The 14,474-nt window shown below is 45.2% G+C and overlaps 1 protein-coding gene across 2 annotated transcripts in view; it reads left to right on the forward strand.

The window, feature by feature from the left end:
- The window catches only part of WDR17 (WD repeat domain 17), a 790,164-nt gene that overhangs the window by 78,083 nt on the left and 697,607 nt on the right, over positions 1–14,474 (forward strand). For both annotated transcript variants that reach the window (XM_086962451.1, XM_086962452.1), the window contains exon 2: positions 8,488–8,616. In XM_086962451.1, the coding sequence (XP_086818577.1) occupies positions 8,488–8,616 (129 nt within the window). The remainder of the gene's footprint in view (positions 1–8,487; positions 8,617–14,474) is intronic.

A 14,474-nucleotide genomic window follows, 5' to 3' on the forward strand; every position in this document is an offset into this window, starting at 1 on the left:
TATCGCTCCAATATCTGCCTGGCTACCCGGAGTGCCACTCTGATAATATTTTGCCAGGTTTATTTGGAAGAATCTGTTAGGGGGAAATAATGGGGGCGATGTTATTATTGCTTAGCTTAACTCGAAATGCCTGTTTGCATAGGGATCGGAATTTAACCCCCTCGTCATGACTAATACTGCCCTAAGCCCCCAATCTAAATCTAATGCGGGTCCCCATTTACAGTTCCGTAAAAATATGAATTCTTATGTTTTAAACGTTGGTCTTTCAGTTTCGGTACAAAACGATATAACTTATTTTGAAAACTGAAGTATTTCGACTTTAAATTTTCGGTATTTGTGTGTTTACATACTATCCATTAATCTGCATAGTCTGTCAGATTGTCTCTTCCGTTTTCGCTACATATCTGAGGGTTGGGCAAATGTTGAAGAATCTTCTGACACCAGCATTTTGGAAATTCACCCAAAAAACTGTTGCTGTCTTGTATGTAATATCACACATTTTGCGGTGCTATCAAATTCTATCTATTTTATATATACCCTATGTCCGTTTGTGTACCAATACGGATTTTTTACATTATTTCTTATCTCCTAATTAGCCTCTGTACGAAACTGCTTATTGTGGGGTCCTTTCAGCGCTATAAAATAAATAAATATATGTGATTTAGCTTCGTCTTCTTTATGGTACCCGGCACCCCCCTTCAATCGATCTTTCCAATGTTTTGTGCAGAATGATTTAAAGGTGTTTTATTTGTCTCAGAATTGTGTTTGTGTCGTCCTCGATGCTCCTCGAGTGACTCATTTAGCGCATTGTGTTTCTATTTATATTTTTATTCCGATCTCCCTTAGGGAGGGAAGTCTTGTGATATTTATATAGAGTTCATTTTACAGCGCCTGAGTGGATTACTGGCGCGCGGGAGCTCTGTGTTGTTTCAGAAGACATCAGTCGACTGAAAGCAAACACTGCTTTCCGTGAAAGCAGATGGATAATGTTTTCAGTGACATGCTGTACTAATGTGGAGATTGTTTGGTTTGAAATTTATTCTAAAAGTATCAATTTTAGAAAGAATTCAGCAAACGCTAGGGCTTGTACATTTATGATGAGAATAAGTACTGTCACTAGAATTTTCCAGAAAATCATAAAAACTCACGCATTTGTAAAAAGAAAGATGCCGAGCATTACAGTGTATTATTCAGGTCAGAGATATATATTTTATCTTGTATATTTAGCACGGGTTTTGTTGTTGCAAGATGATCGTTAATAGATCATTTTTCACACTGGATTTTTTTACATGCATCCTCTGTAAGTGGTCTTTAACACCATATCCATGGGTGATCTGGCTTGCTTTCTGCATGCAGCCCGTTGGCATGACTGTAGCTTAATTTATAAACGTATGCTTTCTACACTTTCTTGTGCCGGGTGGTCTACTGCAGGAATATCTAATGTACGCTCAGGTGGGCCAGAGTTTCCTGATATCCAAGTAAAATAAATGTAATACAATACATGGAATTCGTTTAAATAGTGATCATCCTCAAACTATGACATGGATTGGTCCCTCTTGGACCTGAATTGAACATTCCTAGCCTAGTGCACATACATAAGTTGCTAATCATATTGTTTAGATTTATTACTGAAAGATAAGTTATTCATCTTAGTATCTGTCACATAAAACTTCAGTTGGAGGGTTGTTCAATGGTACTTGTTTAATTCTGTGTAGTCTTTAATTAGTGGACCCCCTTAATTCACTCTGAGTTTGAGAAGTGTGCGAGGTGGTACCTGGACACATAAGCAGTGGGAGACTCCAGTCTTTGGCCTCCGCTACGTAATTAGCCGCAATGGTGTAAGGTGCTAAATAGTTTAGGTTTAGTTCTAAGCACAGGCCTACTTCCTTCTATTTCATGCAGAGACCCTGCACTTGTCTCTTTCCCACACATTCATGTGCCACAGTGCACGTGACTGGTTTTCGATGTACACTGGCACAGAAGGGTTATGTGGAGCCACTTTCTTTCTTGGAATCAAAGCATCTCCAGTAGGTCAGCTATTGGACAGCGAAATGAGGCGCCTCAACACATTTTTGTACCCAAGGATATGACCACGGCAAAATCCTTGCAGAGTAGATGGGTACTCTGCCCTCCACATTCTGGGCCTCATATACAAGCCATTTTACAGCGCTGAGCTGCATCATTTTGAAAAGCACTGGGATGTGTCGCAAAAACAACAGTATGATGCATCTGTGTGCTGGCGCACAATTGGCTGCCGAGCGCCAGCACAGGCACCATTGCGCATGTTGCAAGGGTGACTGCATTGCAGGGGCGGCTCCACCGCTAAGGCGGAGAAGCATTGCCCTACTGCTCTGGGAGCAGTCGAAAAAAGACAAAGAGAATGATAATAATTTCGTTAATATGATTTTATTTTTCGTACAGGCTATGGTACAGGGTTAGGGCAGGGTGGGGCTGATGTCACAGGTGGAAGAGTGGCTGATGCACTTAAGTGGGCATGGTGATTTGGCCAAGCCGTCTTGAACGGGCCAAACAGTCATGCACACTCAGCATAATCTCCACCAGGCTGTAATAAACAGTCTGGTTGGAGAATATGCACAGGCTCCCAGTCTTCGTCTGAGAGCCGAACCACGGCGCTCACACCAATCACGACGCTACTGTCATGGTGACAGCAGTGTTGTGATTGGCTTAGAGGAGCCTGTGTGGTTCCTGGGCTCGTCAGGAAGAGAAGCAATGACGGAGGAGAAACAGTGGTGTGAAGAGGTAAGTGTTTTTTTTTTTTTCAGAACCCCCTCGCCACCCCCATTCTCTGCCTGCCACCACTGCACTGGAGGATCGCTATTGGCGGTTGTATGACAAATCTTGGTCGAAATATTGACCTACAATTGTATTGTAACTTCTATATTGTTTGCCACTGTAACGTCAAGTTAAGCATACACAGATAAATAGATTTACTATTGTTAACTCTGCATTTACCTAACTAATGATATAGTGGATGGAATTTGTTTGCAAGCTCATATTTTTACCATGGTGTAGTTGTATTTATTTATTGGTTTCGTAGATAACATTACATTGTAAACAAAAATAAACTGAGTGTAATTATAAAGTATAATTTGGGACATTATAATAGTACGAGGTACTTTTGTGGTTTCAAACTTAGAATTAAGCTGTATGAAACAAATATAATAAAAACAACACTCTTCATTAGACTGTATAGTATGCGTATATAAAGAAATATAAAGAAATACAATCATTACACAGTAAACTTAACAGGCATTCGGTAATGGCGAGTTTGAGGAAAAATAAACCTTGAAGACATCTGAAAAGCTTACTTCACTGTATACTGCATCCAGAGTCAGCAGAGGACACGTTGTGAAGGCTAGCGGCCATGCTTTAACTAGCAAAGTGTTAGGATTGCCCTGATGGGGTGAGGTTGCATTTGAGCTTGAATGTAATTAGACCAGGGGCACTGTATGACACATTAACCAGCAATACAGTCCCTTTATAATAATTGTGATTGCAGAGGGCCATAGAGTATCACCCGTGGTTTAGGAATGGAAACTGATCACTGTGACAGGAAGTGTTTCCTCTGACCTCAAGTCTCCTCTCTTTTTAGTGCTTTGCTGTCTGCCTCAGCCAATGTTATCAATAATTAGCTCCAAGAAGACACACGTGGAGGCACAGCAGGCTTCCAGTTATCTTGTATAATGGTGTGCTTTGCAAGCAGCAGGGTTCGATTGAGGAATCTAGTTGGTAATCTATTCTTGTTGGCATGACTGAATGTTCCCACAGTGTAGCTTTAATCAAATATTGTGGCAAAATGCCCACTTAGGCACTGATTGGGATCTCAGCTGTATAATATAAAGGGGCATTTGGGGAGGCCATTTATGGGCTTAAGGATCCAAATTGTGATCATGCATTACATGTTCAATGTTACCACTTCCATGAGAAAGGCACACACAATGATTTCTGGACCTCTGAACATATGGACAGGGCTGTGGGCCCCTAAATGTGGCTCGATGTAACTTCATCTGGCATCCAGGCCATGTAGATTGGGATTGGGCCTCCTGTCACTCCACACCGGACAGAGACTAGTGGTTTCTCTTAAAGAATAATGGGGGTCACTACATAGGTAAACAAAAATAAACTAGCAAACATAGGCATACATAGAGAGTGTGCACACTAGAAAGAGTTATCACTTATCTTACCTGCACTTGTAGATGAATGGTTGTAGACATCCCTGATTATGTTCCTTCTGAAGAGTAGAGACGACTTATTGGTGCTCTGTGTTAATTTCTCTGTACTCCACATGCTGGCCTGAGGTTTCCATAAAAGCAGGGTCAGCAACAAGGCAGGCAAGCAGAACCTCAGCAGAACTCTTGGCCCCATTCACAAAGGTAAACTGAGCTGAAAGTCTAATATTACCACGTTCTGTTTTCACGCTGGGCATTTATGAGTAGTAAAGTTAGCCTTTTGTCTCAGTGGGCCCAATTCACAAAGATAAACTGTGATGAAAGTCTAACGTTACCACTTTCGATATTCACACAGGGTATTTACGAGTAGTAAAGTTAGTCGTTTGTCTCAGTTTAACTAAAGTTTTGGTCTCAGTTACACTAAAGACCAAAATGTAAGTTAAACTGAGATGAAAGTCTAACTTGCTACTCGTAAATGCCCTTTGTGAATACCAAACGTTGTAAAGTTAGACTTTCATCTCAGTTTACCTTTGTGAATTGGGTCCATCAAGTTTGCTTTTTGACTTGAGGAAATGAGCAGCGCCAGCTCCACCTTCAGGAAGGACCACAGCAACATCTAAGCAGGTCTGTGTTAATGTAGCTCCTAAACAATCTCGAGTGGGTACAGCACAATGTGCTCTAGAGATGTATCCATTCCTTTCCCACTATGGGGAAGGACTTTCTACGGCCTTTAATAATAGTGAATTTCTGTAAAAAAAATTAAATTCCTACAAACATACATGTTTTTGGGTTTCCCTAGTATTTTTCGAGGCACCCTCCAGAATCGCATTCTGTTCTACCATTGACCGGTGATTTATCTAAAGGACAATCTGCAAAACTAGCAGGCAGATTGTTTGGCAAAGTAAATCCTGTATGCTGCTGTTGGACTTGGCCCTCTGGCAGGTTCACCCCTGAACTTTTTGCCTGGTGTTATTAAATAATTATAGTGATATCTTGGTCTCTGCGCACTTTCACTGTGTCCCAGTGGAAAGTGCGTGCGCACTCTGAGTGCGTGGAGTAAGGTTGGCCTGCCCTCCCATAGGAATGCATAGGGAATGTCTGTTTCCCTGGTAGTTCCTGATGCGTGAGGTGTGCATGCTCGAGTTTGGGATGGGCGAACCCGTGGGATTGAATGCGTCGCAATGATGTATGTGGCATGATTGTGTCTTGTGCGGAAGTGCCACTTCTAGGAGTTGGCATATTAGTGTAAAATATGCCTGGCGTGTGATTGGCTGGAGCTGGCTGGTGAGCCTGGCTCCAGGAAGTCTGGATGGGTCTGCCCGGTGGTGAGTGTGGAGATTAGCATGCTGATGGCTCGGGAGGAGTGCACCTGTGTCCTGAATGGGGCTAGGCTTTCCAACACAATGCTGGCTCCGCCCCCTGTGGTGCGTCTAACGACCCTAGCCTCCCTAGTGAATGAAAAGGGTGGTTGATCCCATCAAGGGTGCTCCAAAACCAGCTGCGACTGGTTTCTCCCCCACCCTGCACCTACAGACAAAGGGTTTTTCAGTATAAGAAGGGGCTGTGTTCTTCTGTTCTATTCCTGCCAGAGGGGGCTGCTGCTGCTGCTGGGGCCAGGAGGACTGCCACTTGGAATGTCTCCCTGCTTGGAGACCCAGTGAGCTGGCTCTGGGCCCAGCCTTGCCCCCTGCCTGTTTTAAGGAACTTTGCTGTGCCCCTAGCGCTTGGGTGCGCTGTGCCTGCACCCCTAGCGCGCTGCGAATCATCTTTGAGCGCTGGGAGCACTTTACTTTCCCTTTTCGCGGCTACCCACACCGCTTTTTGCCGATTTGACAGTCCCCTGGCTGGTGCCCGTCCTGCCAAGGACCTTGTGCTTTACCCTGTCACGAGCGCTTTGGGAGCGCTTTATTGAGCTTAAGGCCGGTGCCCACCCGGCATTGCCCTGTGAAGTTGTCCCCGTCGCCGCCCGACCGTACCAGAAGTCAGGTAGGCCGAGGGCGGGACCTGGGGATACCCGGAAGAAGGAAGCAGAGCGGCTACAGGCGCAGGCGGGACTCCGGTATCGTGGAGAGCCCCGCGCTGCCCAGAAGAAAGTCCCGCGGCCGGCGGCCCTCCCCGGTCTCCCAAGAGCAAGGGAGAGCCCCGGAGCACAGCGGAAGAGCCGGGAGACCGAAGCGGAGCCCCCAGCAAGATAGCCGGTGAGTGACAGAGAGGAGAGGGGGCGTCGGGGCACATTGCCGGTGCCCGCACCCCCTCTAGTAGCGCGATCTCAAGCGCATTTTTGTTGTGAAGCCCACAGGGGCTTCAGGGTCATTTCCGGTGGTTGCACACCCACGAGGGTGCCTGGGGGCATATTGGGTAAGAGTCCCCCGAGAGGGACTCCAACGGAAAAGGGCACATTTGTTCGGAGGGCCCCGGGGGCCTACCCTGATTCCGAGTCCACGAGGGACTCCAGCACCGGGGGCAGTCTTTCTCCGAGTCCCCAAGGGGGGGACTCCTACAATTTGGCGGCATCTTGGCATGACCAGTCCCCAGAGGGGGGACTCCCGCAAGCTGCATCTTTGTTTTCAGAGCCCCGAGAGGCTCAAGCCGCACATTTCTTTGTTTTGCGAGCCCAGAGAGCCTCGTGGGGGGGGGGGTATATTTAATTCTACGAGCCCAGAGAGGCTCAGGGGCAGCCACGTTTGCCAGGAGGCCACAAGAGGCTCCTGGGGGCCCCATCAGTTGTGCAGAGCCTGTGAAGCTCCAACGTTTTCCCCACCATGGTTGCTACAGCTGCCCAGCACTTCGTGGGCAGCTGCCACGTTTAGGCCTGACTTTGGGACACAGGGCGTCCTAGCCCCAACAAGGCCAGAGGTCCTAGGGACAGTCACGGGTCGTGACTAATGTGATTTTTGCGCAATTGTGTTCTTTGATACACCTCTGAATGTTTTTAGGCATCTTGTGTTTTCCTTCCCTGCACCTCTGAATGTGTTGCTATGCATCATGTGCCTTGTTCCTTACTCCTCTGAATGTATGTTGTGAATCATGTGTTATGTGCCTTTACCCCTACAGGTATTGTGATACTTAGGTGGTTGCTCTTGCTAGTACAGGTGGTGCTAGTGAGGTCCTAGTTCCCTGCGTGACATACTCCTAAGGTGGTTAGGGTTGCGTAGGTGGTACTTACCTGGTACCAGTAGTTACTGGTTGTGTGCTAATGCGATTATTATTCTATGATCCACAACGTGCTATTTCTAACAGTATTTCAAGTTCTAAAAGTGCCTATTCCTGACAGTGGTCCATGTGGCCCTGTCTTGTACATATCCCCTGTAAATTCTGCCCGTGCCTGTTGGCACATTGTAAAGTGTGTGTTTTCATCTAATGTGTTTTGGTGTAATACAAAGGCTATTTTTATATATAACCTTGTGTGGAGTTTCCTTTGTGGTGGGCCTTGGGTGTTGTTGCTGGGGTGCGTGTGCAAATACTTAACTCACATAGCCTCCAAGTTTAGCCTTGCTGCTCGCGCCACGTTACCTAGAGGGTGAGCAGGGGTTATTTTGGCGTGTAACTCCCTTGCCCTGACTTAGGAGTGGTGGTCTCTGACTGACTTTGGCGCAAGCATTGGCCAGCCAGGGATCCCATTTCTAACAGCTGCCGGAAACGTCTGCTTGTTTTTGACACTCTATCAGGGAGTTTTTGCCTACAGTTGTGTGTTTTGCACACTTAAGCTTCACTTATGTGTTCAGAAACAAAACCTTCAACATAATTTTTGTCGTTTTGAGAACTTCTCACATAGGTTTGAATCTATGACATATGAGTATGCCAATTCTTTGCTACTTAGTGGTCACTGTAGTTTAGGGCCTTGTTTATAATTTTGGGGATAGGATGCGCCTTCAAAATATGCAGGTTATTCTTTCTGCCTCATTCCAAGTGTCAAGGGGTATAATCCACTAGGAATACGGCGAACAGTACATCTACTGTGTTTGTGAGGGAGTATCCTATCAACCAAACTGTATATAAGGTCCTTAGGCATGTATTTTTTGGACCCGCTACTGCTTCTGTTGGTTTCATTTTATCGTATTAAGATTCAGACTTACAGCAAATTTCAGTAAATATTAAAAAGTGTTAATATTTAATACAATCTAAAATACAGTGTATAAAACACTTATAATTGATTTCAATCACATAGAAACCAATCTATCTCAAATCAAATGTGTTTATATCAAAGAAAGCATCTGTTTGGGGTGACGTTTCTTGTTAGCCTTTAGTCACAGTAATGTATTCTACAGACTAATTTCTTGAACTTTTATTGTTTCAGGCTAAAATGTCACAGGTCAAGCAAGTAGGTCTGTTGGCCGCTGGATGTCAGCCGTGGAACAAAGATGTGTGTGCTGCTAGTGGAGACAGATTTGCCTACTGTGCTACGCTTGCTATATATGTATACCAGGTAAGATGAGTTCTTTGGAAACACGTGTTGCGGTAGAACACACATTCCCATGTTCCTTGCATATGAGGTTTCTTCAACTCTTACTATGCTTCACGCTTGTCTGGTAAAATGAAAACACACGAATCATTCTCAGGTAAGAGGCTTCGCTATGCCGATTTTGCAGGAAAAGATGTGGAATCTTTAAGGAGCAGTCTGCTTGAATGTCCAAAGACGAGTGACTCTCATGTTCTATTGCTGAATCCCCTGTGGAGCCACAACCTACCCCCACGAGCCTGGTCAGGGCATCAGAGAGACAGTCGCTCTAATGCCCTGACCAGGCTCGTGGGGGTAGGTTATGACGGCTGTGACCGCGCATATATCCGGTATCTGACCATTGGCGCAGGTCCCACGAGAGCAGACTGCGAGGCGCCTTAGGGAATTACTTAGGGTCGCCACTCAATAGCAGGACCTGTCGGCCTGCCTTCCTATTGACCTCCTGGAATAAGGTTGTAAATCACTTTTTATTCACTGTGTAGTACTGAGCACTTAGGTCCTGAAGAATTGCCACTTGAGCAAGAAACATGTTGACCTGACCAGAGGGCTGTAGATGTCCTGCTGAGTACTTTCTTAGCACATATCTCCCCTCCCACTATTTTTAACCAAGGGTGTCAGCCACGCTAATAAAAATTCCCTGTGGACTGACCCACCTTTTTTATTCAGCACCACTTCACGACTACACCTTCACTCGCCCTCTCACCCACATGCACCATATGGCCGGAACAAAAGATCTCCGATAAAGAGCCCCTTCACGGGTGCCCGTCAGACATTGCAGCGCCAGTCTGATGAGGAGCAGAACCCATATGATGAAGCATGACATCTAGCTTGCTAGGTGTGTGAGGGTTTTAGTTCCAAAAAGGGAAATGCCCTTTTCCCTTTGTCTCTCCTCAATGCTGCACGTACTCTTGTTTCTCACACTCTCATCGGGGAACCTTGTACCCCTCTTGTGCTACAAGTAAGCAAAATAACAAGAATCCTGCCTAGCCCTGATAACACGAAGGAACTAAGAAAAGTGACAAACAAGAAAGGTGATCGATCATAATACTGCAATGAACTTGCTTATTAGAAAAGCCATACAGCACAGAGGAAAGTGGCCAGCAACTTTTGCATACTGACATCATGCCTAAATTCTGCCACAGCTTACATTGCCCTGAAATTGTTTGACCTAATCCAGAGGTGAGTATATCAAAGAGTTAGCATTCTAGTTCTTGGATTTAACATTAATTGGCTTGCTTTCCACTGCTTCAAGACTACTTACAGGCCATTCTCCTGATATGTGGGAGTACACTTGGGATATATGGTCTACCTTGTCTCTTCTCTTGAGCTGTTTGTGTACTCACATCAATGCTTGTGCAATTCCTCTACGTAATGTTAGTCAGTCTCTTCCTCAGATTTCTGGTAGTCTTTTTCCAGCCTGTGCTCCTCTGTGGTCCAGTCTTCAGTGGTCTGATATGCTGGGACGTTTTAGAGTCAAGAGTCCTTGTGCTTCTTACATCCCTATAGCAGCTGTCAGGGGAACAATCACTACACCCTTAGGGCCAGATGCATCAAATGGTTTTGCCCATTCTGTGTCTATGGGAAAATGTGTTCATGCATATGGCCCTTAGAGAGGAGAAGTTCCACTCCCTGAGTGCCAACAGGAGTCAATGATCCTTCCAGCAGTCAGGATGAGTCTTCTGCAGGATGTTTCCTTCCCAGGAATCTTCTGAGGGGGTGGTGGTTTGCCTTCTATCAGGACCAGTACTGTTTTCCCTCCTGTAGGGGCTTGAATCAGAAACTCTGGAAGTGCATTGGGAATGAATGTTAGCATTTCAAGTCCACCCCATATGGAGACTCCAAATCAAAGGAAGAACAGTTAAAGTCACGCTCTCCCAGATTGCTAAAACCTCTTGAGTGACTAGGCCCAGAGTCCAAGCCATTTTCCTACAGGAGCAGGCTTTTCAGCAGCCTGCCACAGATGTGTAGTAGGTCTTTTGGCGAGGGCTTTGAGCTAAACTATTTCTCAACTGGGTTTCTCCCAGGCAGTACAAAATGCAGTATGAGTGATTTTTAAAATTTAGTGAAAAATGACTTTTGATCATTGCTCTAGTATTTTCCAGGTTGGGATAGTAATTAATGGCTCTAATCAAATGCATTCCAGTTCCTGGAAAATTCTGCTATACCTACACAATGAAACCAGCTTTTGAACAATTGTTTAGTGTGATGACATGTTATTCTCAATGTGTTTCACGCTACATGGTTTATATTAAAGTATACAAAAAAGTAATGGATGGAATGATTGAATCAATCTCAGCTACTGGTAATTACTCCGGTTTGCATCCCAATCAATTGTTATTTTGCATACCATGCCACCTGTGTAATTGAATTTCTGTATATTTGCATGTGTACATTGTAAAGACAGACTCTTTCTGTCCAAATTTTCACTTGACTGTGACATGCCCACAACAGTATATAATATGTTGATAGTTGTGTAATTGCCTATATTGTGTGAAGAAATACAACAGCAAAGAATGAACCCTTTGGAAATCCTTTTCCTTTTGCATTATCTACCAAGGTTCCACAGGTGAGTGTTTTAGGCTGCAGCTGAGTGCATGTCGTTTTCAATAGATGCTCAATGATATGTTCCGCAAAATATTTTTTATAGTGTTAAGTTGATTCACTATGGTATATGATTTGTTTACCTAAGTTAGGTTTCATGAAAACAAGAAAACCAAAATGCTTCTGCGCCAAAGCGTCTAATGGACCATCAAGCATTTAAGTAACTTGTTTTCCATGCTGCCACATGCTGTGTTGGTAGGCACCAAAATACAAGGTGTTCTGTAATGAAATCCCCTTCCTCTAACATGCACTTTAGCATGTTGAAAATATATTGATATGGGCACTTATATAAAGCAAAGGCAGATATGCGCATACATATTTCAAAGACATTAAGAAGATTACATTTCCAATTCCACACACACACAATGTGACACATGCTGATGTATAGCATGTATATATATTATCACTATGCATGCTATAGATGTAGCAGCTACTTACCTGGCACCCTAGTCAATAGTAAATGTTCTCTGCTATTTACTCTCCCACTGGCTAAATAGTAGAAATGATTTACTTTTTGGCTGGTGGCCTTGAGAATAGCAGAAAAGCATTGCTATTTACCCAGCCGCTGGCTAAATAGTAGAGACTCTGCACTGTTTGGCTGGTGACCTGGCAAATAGCAGAAACACACTATTTACCTGGCCACTGACTACTTAGTAAAGAGTTTGCACTGTTTGAGCGATGGTCATGCTATTGTGTAGTTTCCACCCTATGGTAGGAACTGTGCATTTGTGGGAAGCATAACCGCTAGGATGGTGCCAGACTGACTCTATGCACCCTCTCAAACCCTTCCTGCCATCTTTCACAGACCACACTAATCTTCACCCATCCACCTTTAAACTTCTCTGCCACGTTTTAGTCCCTATGCCTTCAGATGTACCCTCCGACTACTGTGCCAACATCAGAGAGTGTCTTCTATCACTCACTGTTGCAGTCCAGACTTTCTATTCACTGTGCATGCTCTGATTTCTCAATAACTACTTACAAGCTCTACACTTGGGCTGAAGAGGTAGCAGTTCTAGGGTTTGGCAGTATAAGATGCACGAATACGGACCTTTTACAATAGCAATACCCTTGCCTAATATTTGTGTTGTCCTGTTCCCCGGTCTTTTTCCTTCTCTTACAGTTCCCCTTGTGCCTTCCAACATTCGTCCTGCTTGTCCTGGTATTCCACTCTTGATACCCCTAGGCCTTTGTGAGTTGAGCTTGGTTGAGATCCCTCTTATCCTCCTCACCCTGGCCCTCTCAGCTCTTGTTTTGCTGGCTCTGGTTGCCTAGCTATTTCCTCATGATTCTTCAGGTCCTGTTCCCCTAGTCTTCCCCACTCTCAGTCCGGTTTGCCTAGCAATGGTTTTCATATTCCTGGTTCTCTGAGTCTGCTTTGTCTTCCTGGTTTTCCTGTTTTTTTGCCCACTAGACTTGATCATTTTGTGGCTGGTCCTACTTGTATGTGCCTTTGCATGCCTAATTCTCTCGGTTCTGGTCCTCCTGTCCATCCTGGTCCTTTCAGACCCCCTTCTCCTAGCTCTTCCTTTTCGTTCATAATCCTCTTGAGCCTCATCAATTTGACCTGGTCATTCTGCTGTTTCTCACCCTGCTAATCTGATTCCTATTACATCAGTTCCTGACCCTGCCTGTCCCCTCTCTCTACCTCACCTCTTGTGTCCTGATCTTCTTAGGCCTTTCCCTCTTAGCTCTTGTCTTCCTGGTTTGGATAAACCTTGCCCGCCTGACCCTGTTCCTTGTTCTCATGAGCCTTCTGGCACCACACCCAAAGATCTGGGATATGTTAGTCCTAGTTCTCGTTTTTTGGGTCCCTTTGAGCCTCATCATTGTGGTCTTTGTCCTTCTGGACATCAATGTCCAGTCCACTCGGTCTTCCTTGGTCTCACTGTTCCGATCCACCTGATCTTCCTCACCCTGGTCCCCAGGTCCAGGTCTTTCTGCTCTGTGTGCTACTCTGGGCCCTAGTCCTACGGCCATGGTTCTCCTGGCAATATTAGGTCTGTTCTTGGTCCTCTTAGTACTCATCAATCTAACTCTCCTTGCTCTGGTCATACTGGTATTCTTGGTACTGGCCCCTCGTCTTCCTTTCTTATTCTGATCACTTGCTCCTATTGGCCACAATCCTCATGCTCCTAACAATCCTAGTCTGATCCTCTTGCTCTTTGTCTTCATGCTTCTACACCAACTGATCATGGTTCTCCACTGATCATCTTGGTACTGGCCATCCTGGTCTTCATTTTGTTTGCCATATTTTTCCTAGCCATGTGGTGGGAACCTCCAGGGTGTGGTCATCCTGGTCCTGATCTCACAGGTCCGGATTATCCTTTTCCGCCACACTGTTGTCCTCCTGGTACTCAAGGTCCTGATCCTCTTTGCCCTAGTCTTCCTCATCCGCCAGCCACTTCTTTCCCAAACCTCTTAGAACTTTTACTTCTAGCTCTGATTGCCTGTGTCACTGGTCTCACCTCCTTGGCTCTCCTGGCCATGGCTGTACTATTATTATTTTTCTTAGTCCTTGCCCTTCTCGAGATCATGTGCCCATTGGTCCTCCTCCTCTTGGTCTTGGGGCTTATAGATTGGTTCTATCTGGGCTCAGTTCTCATGGATCTTGCTCACCAAACATCACAGCCTTGGTCTCCTTGGTCCTCATCCATCTTGGCCTATAGTGCTTGCTATCATAAACCTAGCCTTTTGGCCATCCTGGCCCATCTTGGTTCCCACAGTCTTGGCTCATCTGGCTCCGTTCCTCTCTGGTCCTGTTGGTCCTGGTCACTTTGGCATGGTTCTTCTCACCCTGAACCTGCAAACCAGGGCACCCCAGTTCCCTATCCACATTACCTCTTGTGTCCTGCCCCTCTTAGTCTTTGTCCTCTTGGTTTGAGTAGTCTTGGTCCTCCTGGAAATTGTCATTTTCCTTTCAGTCCTACTGATACTGTGGCCATTAATCTTCATCCTTTTAATTCAGGTTTGCCTTGTTTGAGTCCTCCTGAGCTTGGTCATTATGGTCCTGGCCTCCGCTGTCCAGTCCTCTTGCTCTTCCCACTTGTTTGTTTGAGCTCTAGTCCCCTAGGCCTTCATTTTTATCTTTTTAGCCCTGGCATGGTCATGATCCTTTCAGTTTACCTAGTCCTTTTTGGTCTGGTCTTTTGTATGCCCTTGGTACTCATGCCCTTGGTCTTTCCATTCAGTGTCCTGCTCATCCTTGTTTTCTTTTACTACTG

Source organism: Lissotriton vulgaris, chromosome 3_1 (genome assembly GCF_964263255.1).
Source record: "Lissotriton vulgaris chromosome 3_1, aLisVul1.2, whole genome shotgun sequence".
Classification (NCBI taxonomy): domain Eukaryota; kingdom Metazoa; phylum Chordata; class Amphibia; order Caudata; family Salamandridae; genus Lissotriton; species Lissotriton vulgaris.